Source organism: Callionymus lyra, chromosome 18, assembly GCF_982586985.1.
Source record: "Callionymus lyra chromosome 18, fCalLyr1.hap1.1, whole genome shotgun sequence".
NCBI lineage: Eukaryota > Metazoa > Chordata > Actinopteri > Syngnathiformes > Callionymidae > Callionymus > Callionymus lyra.
In genome coordinates, this window is record NC_141835.1 from 14,007,504 (window position 1) to 14,022,956 (window position 15,453).

General features: G+C 38.5%; 2 protein-coding genes across 3 annotated transcripts; both read right to left on the minus strand.

Moving 5' to 3' along the window:
* Positions 1–362: 362 nt before the first annotated feature.
* LOC148060585 (glutathione-specific gamma-glutamylcyclotransferase 1-like) lies at positions 363–4,061 on the minus strand. Of its 2 annotated transcripts, XM_087779499.1 has the most exons (3): positions 3,856–4,061; positions 3,747–3,782; positions 363–1,908 (listed from the first exon to the last, which is right to left on the minus strand). In XM_087779499.1, exons 1-3 carry the CDS (start codon positions 4,024–4,026, stop codon positions 1,489–1,491), a joined length of 627 nt encoding a protein of 208 aa, XP_087635625.1. In that variant the 5' UTR covers positions 4,027–4,061; the 3' UTR covers positions 363–1,488. The 2 variants fall into 2 exon arrangements, with proteins under 2 accessions (XP_087635625.1, XP_087635626.1); XM_087779500.1 differs by lacking the exon at positions 3,747–3,782.
* Positions 4,062–5,762: 1,701 nt separating this feature from the next.
* LOC148060586 (delta-like protein 4) lies at positions 5,763–14,346 on the minus strand. Its single transcript, XM_087779501.1, has 11 exons — positions 14,065–14,346; positions 13,749–14,000; positions 12,922–12,973; positions 12,351–12,620; positions 10,313–10,373; positions 10,104–10,234; positions 9,870–10,039; positions 8,743–8,962; positions 7,945–8,668; positions 7,762–7,867; positions 5,763–7,603 (listed from the first exon to the last, which is right to left on the minus strand). Exons 1-11 carry the CDS (start codon positions 14,116–14,118, stop codon positions 7,598–7,600), a joined length of 2,046 nt encoding a protein of 681 aa, XP_087635627.1. The 5' UTR covers positions 14,119–14,346; the 3' UTR covers positions 5,763–7,597.
* Positions 14,347–15,453: the final 1,107 nt, after the last annotated feature.

A 15,453-nucleotide genomic window follows, 5' to 3' on the forward strand; every position in this document is an offset into this window, starting at 1 on the left:
ATAAACAAACGCTGTGAATATTTGCGTGTTAGTTGAAATTAAAGATGAAAAATCTTTGAAATACTACAGAATATCTATACAGTATTGTGAATAAAAATACTGATATATATCAGTGTATTGATTTTTTTTAATCACGCTTGCGACACATCTGTGGGAAGTTCCTCAGTCAACCTGCAACCATCCCAAAGTTTACTCAGCTTAAGATAAGATAAGGGAATTGTGCAAATACAGTTAAGCCCCCAAAATAATGCTGACAGAACATCTGTTACAATGAAAACATGCTCATGGAATTTTTAGAAAGGCTTTTATTTTGTAAAAAAATAAAACATTTTGGACGAAAGTTTTCATTATTAAAGCTCTGATTCGAACACCGTTTCGAAATAGGATTAAAGGTTTAAACAACATGAATCATTGGTTTATCTTCTTTATCATTTTTCACTTGTGTCGTGAGTGCAAAGTGGAAGCGAGTCGCTCGGTCGAGAACCACATGGATTCAGCTCAGTGCAGCACAAGCAGCCAAGTGAATCCAGCCTTTATCTTTTGAATATTCTCAAAAAACGACGAAAACCATCTGGGGAAATCAGTGGGTCTTCGTGCGGACAACTCTTCTGAAACACAGAATAAGATTTGCGGAATCTGAGCTCACAGGAAGTGCTGCAAAAGTTTTTGATTAGGATTTTATGAATGAAGTTATTGAAAAATAACAGGAGAAAGAAAAGTTTCCTCTCAGACGGCACACATTTCCCGTAGTTGTGAGTTCTGTCACACCCCGAGCAGCTGGGACAGAGTCCGGCACATCTGCGTCTGACATAAAAGTTAACAGACCAGATATAACTCTTACACAATCACACGTTCAGTTTATCAACACTCTTTTTGGTAGTATTGAGTATTGAAAACATGTTGCGCAAGTTCGTCTCGTCCTTTTTTTTTCCCCTGGATAACACATTTCCTGGAGGAGCTCGGAGGACATTCTTGAGCCACGTGGCCGCCAGCTCTGACGCAACTTCTTCAGCAAACACGCGGAGGATTCCTCGAAGAACACTCGGACTGTTCTTGAAATACCATCAAAACATACAGCAAGAGCCCAAAAACAGCGTTTTTTTTTTTGAAGTGAGATGTTACAGCGTCATAAACACTAGCGTTCATGTAAACATCATATTCGTTTGTTTGCTCTTCATAGCACCAGAAGTGTTTTAGAGAAAAAAGTAATTTAAAAAGAACAACTCTCTTAGCAAGAACACCAAAGCTAGCTTCATTCAGCTAGCATCTGAAATGCTAGCTTCCATTCAAACATGTTGTTTCACTTGTAACCTGAATATATACAAAAAGTACATTTATGAAAAGTAGATGCTATGCTATCCCATTAGCGTCGGGCTAGCTCTAGCATATGGATTATTAAAAGATGCTACATGCTAATTAGCTTTGTCTTGTTGTTTATATACATAAAGTCTTAAAGAAAATACCCGATCGACTCCTTTTTTCAGGGGTTTATGGGAGCGTTTCGGAACCTTTGGGACTGAGTTCGGTGGTTCGATCCTGCCACTCGTTGAAAACGTTCGTCACCGCCTTCTCGATGGAGAAGAGGTGGTCGTCGTCCACCTCGGGACAGTGGCGCCGCATGAACTCGGCCAGTCGCAGCAGGTACTCCATGTTGTGGCCCGTCTTCCCTCGGCAGCGGGAGATCTGGGTGGCGATCTCCTGCTCCGGGGCCGGCCCCAGGTACGTGGGCGAGTCCGAGGTGGCGATGTAGACCAGGGCCCAGATCCGGTCCGGGTGCTTCTCCTGAGGGATGAACTCCACCGTTTCGATCACGTACCCGCCCAGCAGGACTTCCCGCACGTTGAGGTACTGGAGGCATTCTTCCACCTGGGCGTCCTTCACGTGGTAGGCCACGCCCCACGTGAAGGCCTGAGAACAGAAATGACCTTGAGTGACCCACTTTCTTGTTCACACCCTCACGGATGTTCCTCTGCTGACAAATTGTGTAAAAATGCATTCAAAACAATGGATGTTAAAAAAAAAAAAGGAATTATTTTGTTGATACTTTTTGTGTGTTTGAGTCGATAGAGATTTTTTTTTAACCATTTGAATAAGTTGAGGAGAAAAGTTCCCAGAAGTCTCTCTGATCTCATCACTCGTTTATCTGTGTCAGCGTTTCTTCCACAGACAAAACAAAAAGATTGCATCAATTGTGAACTTCAGAAGTGAGTCAGGCTCTGATTCACTTTTTTTTTTTTACTTTTACTCACTCGGTACAATTTTTCCAACATACTAAGAATGACTCGAGGACGTCAAATGAAAACAGGAGTTTAATCTTACTTTGAACATGATTAAAACAATTATTTGTTTTATTTCTAATATTAGATGAGGTAATGAGCAGTTTACCAAATTAATAATAATAAAAAAAATGGTATTCTTTAGCATATTTAAGAACAAAATTAAATTATATATTTGGGAATAAAAGTGCACTTTAAAAAACATATGTATGAAAGTTGAAATGATGTTGTTTTTTTTGTCTTAAAGTGTTTTTTTTTTAAATTAACATAGTCAAGATAAAACATTTTTCCAAAGTATTTAAATAAACTATATATATCTTTTCTCATATTATAAAAATGTGTATATTTTTGTTCCTAAAAATAATTATGTATGTGTATTTCTTACTATTATTTTTTTTATATATTGATTTTTCGATTCAAATTACATTCACATTTATTATTTTCAAAGCTACAATGAAATCATCAGAAATTATTATTTTAAATGATGTGTTACAGTTATTTGAAAGAGAAATTCAAATAAATATATAATTGAAACAGAAATGTGGATTAAATCACAACTTACATATTATTTATTTTGACTTCCTTTATATATATTGTGAAAAATATAAACCACATTTTCTTTTCTATTTTACAGATTTTCACATCATATAGATATTAATTAGAACATCTAGATTTGTATTCAGGATTTTCAGTATATTCTTATTTGGGAGTTCTGTGGGGAATCTTTCTCTATTAATGGTTATGTTTTTACAACTTTTATTTGTTTTATTCTTCAACACAATTCTCATAACTTTTATTTATTTTTCAACACATGTTTTTAGTTTTTCAGTCAATTAATGATAATATTACTTCATTAATAGTTTTTAATAAATATTTTTAGATATTTTTATAGTATGTTTAAAAACAACAAAACATAGTCAAGAACACAACACGTTTCCAAAATATTTTTGCATGAACATTTATTATTTTTTCCTACAATTATATGTATGTATTATAATTGTGTTATTTAAATACCTAGTTTAATAGATCTTTAAAACAATAAATTAATGTTTAAATGAAGTATTAAATTTCCATTTTCCATTCATTCATTTTTTTCATTATTTCATGTTATCAAACTACAGTGAAGGCACAAAACTTATTTTCAATTATTTGTATAGATGTTTTATTGGGAAATATATAAACATATAGTTTAAAAGGAACAATTTGGAGCTATCCATAACAATAATCATTTTGGTTTATTTTGACTTATTTTGTATGTATTTGGAAGCAAATTAAACTAGATTTTATTTTCTATTTAACAAAAGTTCATGTCATATATATAGATTATAACATCTTGATTTGTATTTGAGAATGTCATTATTTCAAGGCCTTTTTTTTTTTTACTGTTATGATCATGTTTTGACAACTTTTATACGCATTTAAAATGCATTATTCTTATAAATACTTTTGAAAAAGTCAACTCTTTCTCACCTCCTGCTCCTGCACCAACGTCACCACTCTGGCCAGCTGCAGGGACAACAAACGTCATTAACCCGGTCTTTGACGTCATACCCCACACGTCAAAACACTCGACCCTCACCTTGTCCTTGTCGCCCCTGTAGAAGTCATCCCCGTGCCAGAACCTCCTCTTGTAGCCTCGGATGTGACCCACCTCCCTCCTGCTGTACTCGAAGTCCGGCTTCCACACCAGGGACCCGTAACCAAAGACCCACAAGCTGCTGGTCTGCGGCGGCGCGTCCTGGGTCTTCATGTCTGGGACTCGAACCCTCTTCAGAACCGTTAGTGTCAGAATCCACAGGTGAGCGAGTTCCAGTCCACGAGCCAACACGTGTATTTGTTGTGTCGGTGACGTCAGAGGAGGGGCACTCGGCCAGCCAATGGGGTTCGATCGGAGGCGGGGCTTGGCGTCAAAACAAACTTTAAAAAAAGTCATTAAATCGATTTTTTTTTTTGTCGATATGGATGAATTAATGAACAGAACCGCTGAAGTTTCTGCCTCGTCACGACAACAGACAAGGTGAAGCTGATAATCACATTAGCTAAAAATAGAATTCTATTTCTGACCCGCAAGCCTGTCAGGTGTTCTGTTCGGTTCAAACAGGTGAACAATAACCGTTTGGATATTCTGTGTACAGATCCCAAATAAATAAATAAATAATAATTCCAAAAATAACATTTTTTCTAGTTTATTTATTCGCTTTCTTAAAGCTTCTTATAATTATTATAGGAAGACAAACCACTAAGTAATAATAATTTAAAGCCTACTATAAATTATTTTATATCTAAAATGTATTTACCGAATTATTTTTGCTTTATTTTACTTTATTATGATTGAAAAAAAAAACGTCAGTTATAATAAAAATAATCTCATTTTATTTATATATATATATACAGTATATAATTTAAACTCAACGAAAGTGAATGAACGTGACTTTGTTATGTATATATATTGTAAATATACATCTCTATATATATATATACAACAAAAAACAGTATACATTACTAATATCAATGATATTTGCGGTGTATTATGGAGTATTTTGATGAATATTTATTTTCTTGTCAGCGAACTGGAAACAAGTTTCTTGGGGAAACTTCTTATAAAGCATGGCGCTCCCTAGCGGTTGTAAGCGGGGTTGCTTTACAATAATAATCTTTTTCTTTTTCTTTTTTTTTTCATTATAGGAGGAAACCCGAGTAGAATCCTGTACCAACACACACAAGCGACCTGGTAATATTTGTTATTATTATTATTATTAATCCCCAAATCCTGTTTTCAAAACGCAAAGCATTTTTTTAACCAAATAAATAAATATATCAGATTTTAAAGCATCTTTACTTTGTCCATCTGATCCAGAGATTAGTGCCCGGCTGGCCACTTTTGTGTCGATCTAATCATATCTTTTACATTTTTTAATAATACATAAGAGCGGATCACACAATCCAGCCTTAATCTGGATTAATTGAGAGACTAGCGTGAACACCTGCAGCGCTGCATAAAATGTAGAGCAGCCGCTGGTGTTTTAGGCGACGATTTTAAAAACATGACGAAATATATGTTACGATATCTTTTCTATTTTCTGGTCAAGCATCCAAACTAATGCATGGATTGAAGGGAGGTGAAGAAGAGAGTGCAGTCGGGGTGGAAACGATTATACATTTTCTGTTGATAAGCGTTGATAGAACAGGAATATAAAGCACTATAAAAAGGGAAAACTGGGGTACACACATTTTTCAAAAATCAACGACACAGAAAAGAATGTTAAATGCTGAAAACTTTACTTGGCAATTCAAATATTTCCCCGTTTGCGTCCTCAAAGGCAACAACAAATAAATTAAATAAACTCTAAAGGTATTAACAACCGTTTCCACTAACAAATCTATCAAATATATTTGTTTTTTTTCTAGCTTTTGTTTGGCTAAACTGACTTTTTTTTTTTAATTCGTGGACAAAACCTCAAGATGAAAGTCAACCAAGGACAAATGTACCAGATATGTTTTTTTTAATTACAAAAGAAACAAAACCACAATACTTCCAAAAAAATAATTTCTTTACGTCAGGGGGAGGGGCATCAACTTAAAAGACAAATTTGATCTTATAAATATACATTATGTACAAAATAATCTTATAAAACATAAAAAGGTCAGTGCCACAAATTATTAAATTACAAAGGAAAATCGACCAAACATTTAAAATCCCGTCAAAGGCGTCCACGGTGCGATAGTCACTCATCTCAATTTTGCATAAGATCAAAGGCATTGTCATGTCGGCGTCGCATTTTTTGATCGCTCAGCGCTTTACAGTTAACAAATATGGAATATTGAATATTGACGCAGATGCAGAGGGTTTCGTTTTTTGGGACACATAAGGCGCCGTGATACATTCAGATTCACGCGATTAATCTCAAGGATTGAACTCTATTTTCTGATTGATCTGGGGTCAGGAAGAACCAACCGATTGTCAAACCTCAACTGGTCAACCCAGCTCTTCTGGACGAGGGCAACTAAATCTCAAGGACACGTAGCTTGAACCCTTATTGGCTCAGTGATTCTCAACTGGTGGGTTTTGACCCAAAAGTGGGCAGATAATGTCCGTATGCAACTTTTTTTTCATTGGGATCAAAGGCCTCATCAAAGGAACAGTACTTGGCCATTTATATTTCTTTAAAAGCACAATGGATTATTGTATTTTCCTACTGATGTGGATTCGTTTGATCAATGAATTCTTAAATACTTCTTTATATTTTCTTTAATAAATATCTAAATAACATTTTTCTTGATTTGGCTCATCATTAGGGGGGCGGGGGGTCCTAATGCCAGACCAGTTGAGAAACACTACTCTAAAAACATGCTAAAACTCAAGGCCTGAGGGCCAAATCCAAGCCTTCCAAGTCATTTAATGTGAACCGCAAGGGCTTGAAATGGACTTCCCAAGAAGAATATTAATGCAGCAGAATGTTATTCGACAAAAAAAGGTGGTAAAGAAATACTACAGAAATTTAGATGACTACAGTCTAATGGTCTAATGTTTCAAGGCTATAAATCTGCCTTGTCAGCAGTCCCTTTTCACGGTGGTACTCTCTGGACTTGTAGGCCAAGGATGACACTGCATCCTGTCTTTGCTTAGCCTGACCTGTTGATTGTTCCAATGGTTCATTAACCTTCACTGCACCAAGCTCGGAGAACGGATAACCACCCCAAAAGTTCTCAAAAGGTATCAAGATGGAATGCTGAGTAGGGGACCACGAGTGGGGACGTTTTAGTGTACTTGTAATACAAGTACTAAAGTGTAGTTCTCTTGCTTTGTTGTGGCGGCTCCCCAAGATGGTTGATTAAAAGAAGCTGGGACCAGAACACAAGCTAGGAAACTTCTACTCCATCAATGGGGCTGCAATGAACTTTGCATTCTTAGCCAAGAAAGGAATTATTAGTCCTAAATGTCGGTTCCTTCGAGCAGGTCTGCGTAACAATGATTCCCGTCACCCGTATTAGCTGCGGAAAACTGAGATTGTAAAAAATGTTCAAAAGGCTCCTCGACGAGCTGAAAGCCGCCGAATGGTTCGATGAGCAGTTGAGGGTTTGTATCTGAATCACCAGTCACCAGGTTACTACCCCCCCCATCATGATTGTTCGAGTCTTTACATTCTAACAATTATTACTAGCTTCACTTCTGTCGCACGGGACGAGCACGGCGGCTCCGTCCAGTTATCAAGTCTTTAGAAAAGTACGTTCAAGAGCAGCAACTTTTAAGGAATCCCAGTCTCTCCTGGCTTGTAAACAGTCCACAAAGAAGTCCATCGATGATGAATGTCTTTTATAAATTACACCTGAAAGGAAAGAGAGATCAGATGAGTAACAGATCGACCACTACCTCCATCCAATCATTTGGATGGATCAGTTAAAATGTTGGTTCCAAAGGTGACTAAAGATTTGAAATGTCGTGTTAAAGCATTCAACTAATAAACTCCATCTTCCGCAAACGTACCTCTGTTGCGATGAGGCATTCGTTTTTCTCCTCTCCCATAACCAGCACAGACCGGTACATTGATTCTCGAGAACATATCGCAGATATCTTGCACTCACGTCCATCTCTGTGGAGCGATAAAACATTACGTCAGTATTCCAGCAAGAAAGATGCTGACTTAGCAATTAAAAGTAAGAACCTCACCTATATATATCACTGAAATGCTTCTTATCTTCTATGTTTTCACAGTTTCCATCTCTGTCCAGGAGGTGCAGCTCCTCCTTGTACCCGGGCGAGGTTTTGAAGTCCTTGTGCTGGTACTGATTGATGAGCTTGTGATTGGACTTGTCTCTGGCGCTGTCCGTCTCCAGCTCCACCTTCTTATTGGTGTTCTTGAGTTCTAGTGTGGAGATAAGGTTCTCCTTCTGGAAGTCAACCTTGGAGAGGTTGTTCATGTTCTCCGAGTGCGGCTCGGTGCCTCTCGGTTTCCTGACCTGGCGTAGCACCATGACGACGACGCACACCAGCAGCAGGACGGCCACAAAGCCAACCCCGAAGCCGACGGCTGTGAAGCTCTCGCTGGAATTCCAACTGCTGTTTGGACTTGGGGTGGTCAGTAGAGACTGGCAGTTCGATCCCTCGAATTGGCCGACGCAGGAACACGAAGGCCGGCCTCTGGCGCCGACCACGCAGGACCCCCCGTTGAGGCAGGTCCAGGAGGCGCAGCGGTCCGTTGGTTTGTCACAGTGGTGGCCTGTGAACCCGGGCGCACAGGCACAGGTGTACTCATTGATGCCGTCGATGCAGGTGGATCCGTTCGCGCAGGGGTTCCGAGCACATTCGTTGATGTTGATTTCACAGCGAATCCCGGTGAAACCGGAGCGGCAGCTGCACAGGTGTAGGTTGCCCTCGATCACACAATGTCCACCTTGAACGATACAACACACATCGTGAAACGCCGCACCATTGATACCCCCCAAAAAGTTGGAAAGGCAGAGTTACCATTGGTGCACTTCAGTGAGGTACATTTGTCCATCTTCTTCTCGCAGTTGAGGCCGGTGTAGCCTGGTGGACACTCGCAGATGTAACTGTGTCCGTCCTCTCTTTCTTTACACTTGCCCCCGTGGAAGCAGGTGGAAGCCAAGCACACCAGTGATTTGACTTCACATCGAGACCCTTCGAAGCCTTGTGGGCACTCGCACCGATAGCCGGTCTCAGTTTGCTGCAAAGGGACACATTAGCTGTTAGATATCGGATTGTTTTTATTTCTTTATTAGTTCTTCTGATTGCTTTTTTTGAAGGACAATAGAGATTCTTAAGCAACAGTAGATTCTTTTTAGATCTTAGGTCAAATAAAAGTGGTTGACAATTCTTTCAAAATGTCTACTACTCAGAGGTGAAATCTATCTAGAAAATCCACTGAGCACCTGTAAACAGATTTTCTCTGTGCTCATATAACTTTCATTACTTTATCCCCCAGAACCTAAACATAGACCAGATTCACCTGCACATTTGTCAATTGGAACGGTTTATGAAAGCAAAAAAACAAGGGCTTTCCAATGATATTCATTTTGCATACACAACTGAGTTCTATGAGATAAAGAGAGAGTTTTGTTTTTATTCTCTTTTTTATTTTTATTTTGCTCTTTTCTCTGGTTACCCTCGATTATGTTGGAACCGGTGACATTTTGGTGTCCACCTCTTATTATTTGAAAATTTCAGCTTTGTTATTTTTGTGATTTTTTTCATTTGATCGTTTACAGTCAAAAACTTGCAGTAATGCTGCACACATTTAATTGAAAATTGACTTGGAAAAACGTGAGCAAAGAACCCTAATTAAGTTTTATTTGTGCAAACCTGTGCTTTTAAAAGGATTAAACACGTAAAAGAGGTACCAAAAAGCAGTCACTTTTCAAGAATCTGTCAAAGCTCCCTCTATGATATCCTGTATGCGTCCAAACGAGTCCCTCGTAATAATTCTATTTGCGGTCGGCCGCCTGTGAACTGGGTCATCTACGGACTTGACAATCAATGACATCCTCCTGGACGTACAGATAGAGCGAGGCCGAAAACAAAAACAGGAAAGCCTGTGTTGTGGGAAAGGAGAGGAGAGAGACTTCCGCACTCACCAGGCAGCGGCCGGCGTTGCGACAGGGCCGGCTGTCACACCCCTTGACCTCCAGGTCGCAGTCCACCCCGGTAAAACCGGGCGGGCAGGCGCAGGTGTAGCTGCCCTGCCCGGTGTTCATGCAGGTGGCGCCGTTGGCACACGGTCTGTGGTGGGTGCAGTAGTTTAGATCTGAGGACGAACGATGAGGTGAGTCTTGGTGCGAGGGGGAAGAGGATGCGGGGTCTGGACTCACCTTGGTCACAGAATATCCCGCCCCAGCCTTCTTTGCAGGTGCACTGCCACGGTTCTGAACAGGTACCATGTTTACAGGACGGATGCAGCCTGCAGGTGTCGCAGAAGACGCCCTGCCAGCCTTCTCTGCATCTGCTCGCAACAGGAGGAAGGGCCGGTGATTCAAACTGACTTGATGGACCGGACTGGACGAGAGCATACGACACGTACCTGCATTCTCCCGGTGATGTGCAGTTGCCATTGTTTTGGTTGCAGCCTTCAAGGCAGATCGCTGCAGAGATAATCAATGTATTAAATACAGAAAATAATTAGAATATGAATATTTTAACAAAACCAGTAGAATTATATAGCATATCATTAACATGCCATAGGGTCTCTTCCCTTCCTCTATAAACAACCATGACCACCTGTCCTTTAATTCACAGCGGGGCCATTTAATTAACAATATCGTCACAAAGACTTTTTCGTTTTTTGTGAGTTTTTATAAGAAAAAAACTAAATTACATCAAAACCTGGTTAAAAAACAAATTAAATAATTCAAGGAAGAGTAAAAGAAAGTATTAAAGCTTAACCAGCAAGTGAACAATAGTAATTGAAAAAGAAAAAGACGAAATTAATGAATTAAAAGATGTTAAAAATCCTATATGTTGTTGATGTTTTGAGGAACATTTTTCAACCAATGTGCTCATTGATTTAAAATATAGAGAATTCGTTTTTAAAACATGACTTAAATATGGACAATGTCAATCACCTCTATTCGTATTAAAACATGTAATAAACAAGTGTATATAAATAAAAGAAAAAAGGATGAATCCCTTTATTTTCTAATTAAAAACAATATTAGATTGTTGAAGTATGTTGAGTAGTTGAATCAATATATGAAGAATAAAATGTATATTTTCCTTTTTAAAAGGGAAAACAAAGTGCAGTTACTTCCAAAGCAACATACACTGTATGTATAATTTAATATATATATTTTTATTGTATTTGTATTTTTTAAAACGTCAAAAACTAGTTTTATTATAATTGGGTTGGGGGGAGCTCTTTAAATAAAGTTTTAAAATAATATTAAGTTAAAATAAATTGAACTCTTTATCGATCTTTGGACGCGTCACGTGACGCGGAGAGGACTCCGTGTGCGGGGGCAGATGCTGCGGCAGCACCGAACAGCTGCTCCATTGTTCAGGTTGGGTTCGAGTCCCACCGCAGCAGCTGCCGCTCCGCCCCTCCCTCCTCCTGCAGCGGCGCGTGGCGGACGATAATACCGCGATTAACCCGGCGCGTGCGGCACCCGCGCGCGGATTAGCGGGAGCGGCTGGTGTCAGGTGACCACAGAAATGGCGCCAGAAGACGAAGCTAAGAAGCTAATTAGCTTAGTTTTATTTTTTATGTTTTTTTATCGCTGTTATTGTTTGAAAAAGTTTAAAGTTAAAATTTATTTGGTATTTGAAAGTAAACATTCACTCATGTTTTTGTCTTGCTTTTTATTTTAGCTAATAATAATATTGGCGAAATTAATAAGTAAGTAAGTAAGTAAGTAATATTTATTTATATAGCGCTTCTGGAATTTAAGATACACGAAAATAGAATTAATATAAACTATTTATTTGGATCAGATTGACCAATATATACAAGTAAAATACATATACTTTGGTCACTTTCACAGTTTGTAAATCAGGATTAAATCGAGAACATAAGAAACAATAGATCACATATTTTAAAATGAATTGTATTAAATACAGAAAATAATTTAGTTTGTAACATATCTATAAAAATAAAAAAAACAGCATTGTTTACACATTATAAACATTATAAAAATAATGGCTTTTACAGTTTAAAAAAATCAGGATTAAATCATAATATAAGAAACAATAGATCATGTATTTTAAAGTCATGGCCCGGGGGCCACATCTTGCCCGGCCGAGTTATTTAAGGTGGCCCTCTGGATGGTTTGCTTAAAATTTAAGTACATTAATGTTGATATGGAAGCCAGTGATTAAGATAAGGAACCGAATTGTACGGACACTTAGGTTGATATGGGAATTTAATACTCTCTGTAAAAGACGTTTTCCACCATCCATTTTCAACGTTTACTTTTAAGAAAGGTTACAGGTCGATTTAGCGCATCTGACTTTACAAAACAAGTTTTTGGAGCTCTGACGAATGGATGTTCAGAAATGGCTCTACTCCGAGTACCACCCAGCTCCCTCCACCCTCAACCAATACTCAGGGAAGTCGTGGTTCTTACGTTCTGGGCAGTACTCGCTCTCGCCCTTCCACCCCGGCCGGCAGGAGATCTGGCCGTCGGGTCTGCAGGTGTAGTGGCCCAAGTTGCTGTCCCTGGGCACGCAGATCTTGGAGCAAGTGTCGCCGTAGTAGTTCTCCTTGCAGATGAACCGGTATGAGTACCTCAGCTCCGTCTGCGCATCCCGCTGCGCCTCGTGCACCCACTCGCTGCCTATCCCCAGCTTCCTCCGCATGGCAAAAGAGCTTATCAAGAAGTCGGGGTCGTCGGAATCTGAGGGGGTTACGAAACATATATCCCATCATCAAAAGTCCAGCAGAAAAGGTGTAAAATCCAGGAAGGCCTGTCTGAGCTACTTTTTTTTATTTTTTTATTATCATTTGGCAAGACTCGACTTTCCCATGCGTTCCCAAAATAAAACAGGGGAAGCTGCGATTGTGTTGGAGGTTGATTGTTGCGTGAGTCATAAAACATCCTAAACATCACAAACCCGTGACAACAGCAGACGCTTCTTGAAGCACGTAAATGTTTTTTTTTTTTGTTTTTTTTTCCTCTTTTGAGTGTTGTTGCTCACCTCCAGCTGCTGCAGGAGTATACCAGGCCTCGATGACTAGAGAGAAGGACCCCTGAGAGACAAACATTTGACAATGAAACAAGAGCCTTCATTTACATAGATTTAAAAGTTGTATTAAAACACACACAATAGTAGAACGCATAGTTTGCATTTTATTTAACTATAAATATACATTTCCAACATTTATTTTCAAGTAAGGCTACAACAGAAGGGGTCAAAAATATTGAATTAAATTAAACAGTGTTGCACCAAAATTTAAAAAAAGTATGTGTAAAAACATATATGGTTAAGAAACTTGGATATAGTTTGTTTGGTTTAACAGTGATTGTAAATAAACAGTAATCGACATAGAAATCACCCGAATAGCGTTAAAAGTCGCTTTAAGTAACAATCCCATCAGTCATTTATTGTCGCTGCAACATGTACAACGAGATTTAAAATGGTTATTATTAATAAAAAGCACGCAACATTGATAACAACTACATTAAAAAAAAAATTTAGTAAACGATCTACCCAATCTCTGTACTGTAGTAAAAATAGACATATCAACATTAATTCTGTCAAAATTGCAAAGCATTTCACATTTATTTTTATAATCGAAATATAAGGTTTTCCAAACGTATTATTAATGTTTTGTAAGTATTTTTTATTTATAGAGCGCTTTTACAAAAGATACTTTACGCTAAAATAGTAACATTTTAATCTTTATTTTATGGAGAACAAACGCTCACTTTAACAGCAGCGTTTATTTATCGTGTTATTGTACGTGTCAGGTGCGTAAAAAGGTGCGTAAAAAAGGTGCGTAAAAGGTGCGTAAAAAGACTCACCGGCCAGGCGCCGTCGCGCGTCAGACGCAGCGTGTCTCCCGCCGGGACGTTGAAGGAGTCGCTGCCCAGCACAGGTGTGGCGGCGGATCCGAACACGCACGTGCCGGGAGTCACCACCGTCTGGAAGTTCTTCAAGCAAACCCTGAAATACGTCCTGCAGCCCGTCATGCCGCACGGCCGCCCGTTCGCCAGCAAACCTTGAGAATTGTGAAAGTGATGCAGATCTATCTCGAACACACCTGAGCCCAGAACCTGGAAGGAACCAACACACGTGAGCACGGAGGGCGAACACAATCGGGACCTCCTAGATATCTACCTGAGGAAACAACGAGACAACTATTGCGAGGATGGACGAGAACCAAACGGCCATCCTTTAGAATTCAAAGTGCGTATCCTCAGAAATGAACGTGACCCCAAAAAATCCAAAGGTGAGTAAAATCCTCAAAAGTATCCACTCAGGTGAGATCCGGTTAGACAAGTGTCATTAACGTCAATATCCACAAGTGGGTCATTCTGCGGTCTTTGTGTTGTCCATCCATCGTGGCGGTGACTTGAGGAGTGGACTGGTTCTGCAGATGACGCGCGCGCATGTGGCCGAGCATCCACGCACGAGACACGGAGCCGCCGGTGGACGATGGACGTGTTTATATACGAGCAGGAGAGACGCGGGGACCCTCCCACTCTCCTCCCCCTCCATCCATCCATCACTGATCCTCGCAACTACTCGCGCCAAATATTGCTGTCACAGCTTTGTAGGACACTTTAAGGAATACAAATAAATAAATATATTTTTGCTTCTTTATTTATTTTACCATAAGCATCAAAAAGCTTTTAGCGATCCATAACTTTTTAACAACTCTACAATTAAATTAAAGTATTTATCTTATTATTAGAAATCACGTATAGCTTTCTTCAAAATAAAAATATTTAAAAAATTTAAAAAATCCTGTCATTTTTTTCTTCTTAATTTCCAATTAGAACAATATTTATAGTAACACAGACTTAGATTTGTGACATCAATATATATACAAAGTAATGCATTACTGTTAGCAACTAGCTAAGATAGCAACTATAGCATTTGGTTTAAAGTGTTCTAAATCAAAAGTGTTTATTGTAATGGTGGTTATTAATATTTGTTATACATTTATCATGTCAAAAGATCATGTTCTTTATAAAATTGATTAGAATCTTTCCTTTATACTAAATTAAAACCAATTTTCAGAAACATGTATTTTTGATGCTATTGTGACACATTTCTACTTTTTTAAGAGCTCATAAACATAAGATTTTGTATAATAACTACATTTAAAAACAACATTTGCACATTACGAAAAAAGGTACCTCTGCCGTGGATGTTATGTAATGTTTATCTTAAAGCGACTATGAAAAAGGATTTACGTTTAATGGTGTTGCCAAGTTACCATCTGGATCCATAAATCTTTTGAAGGATACTGAAAAAAGGTTCAATTTTTTGGACTACTACTGCCACCTGCTATGCCAGTGGTTTTTTAAAAAATATAAATTAAGAAGGTTAAAAAGGTATTAAAATATAGATTCATTGAACATAGGGTAATAATTTTAGTTTGTGGCAGCCTGTACGGTAAGAGTACGTTTCTATTTTTTTTTTTTTAAACCTTTTTTCTCAGTCATAAGAAACATGTACCTACTAGCTTGACAGTTAACACGTACAAGAAGAACCCAGATA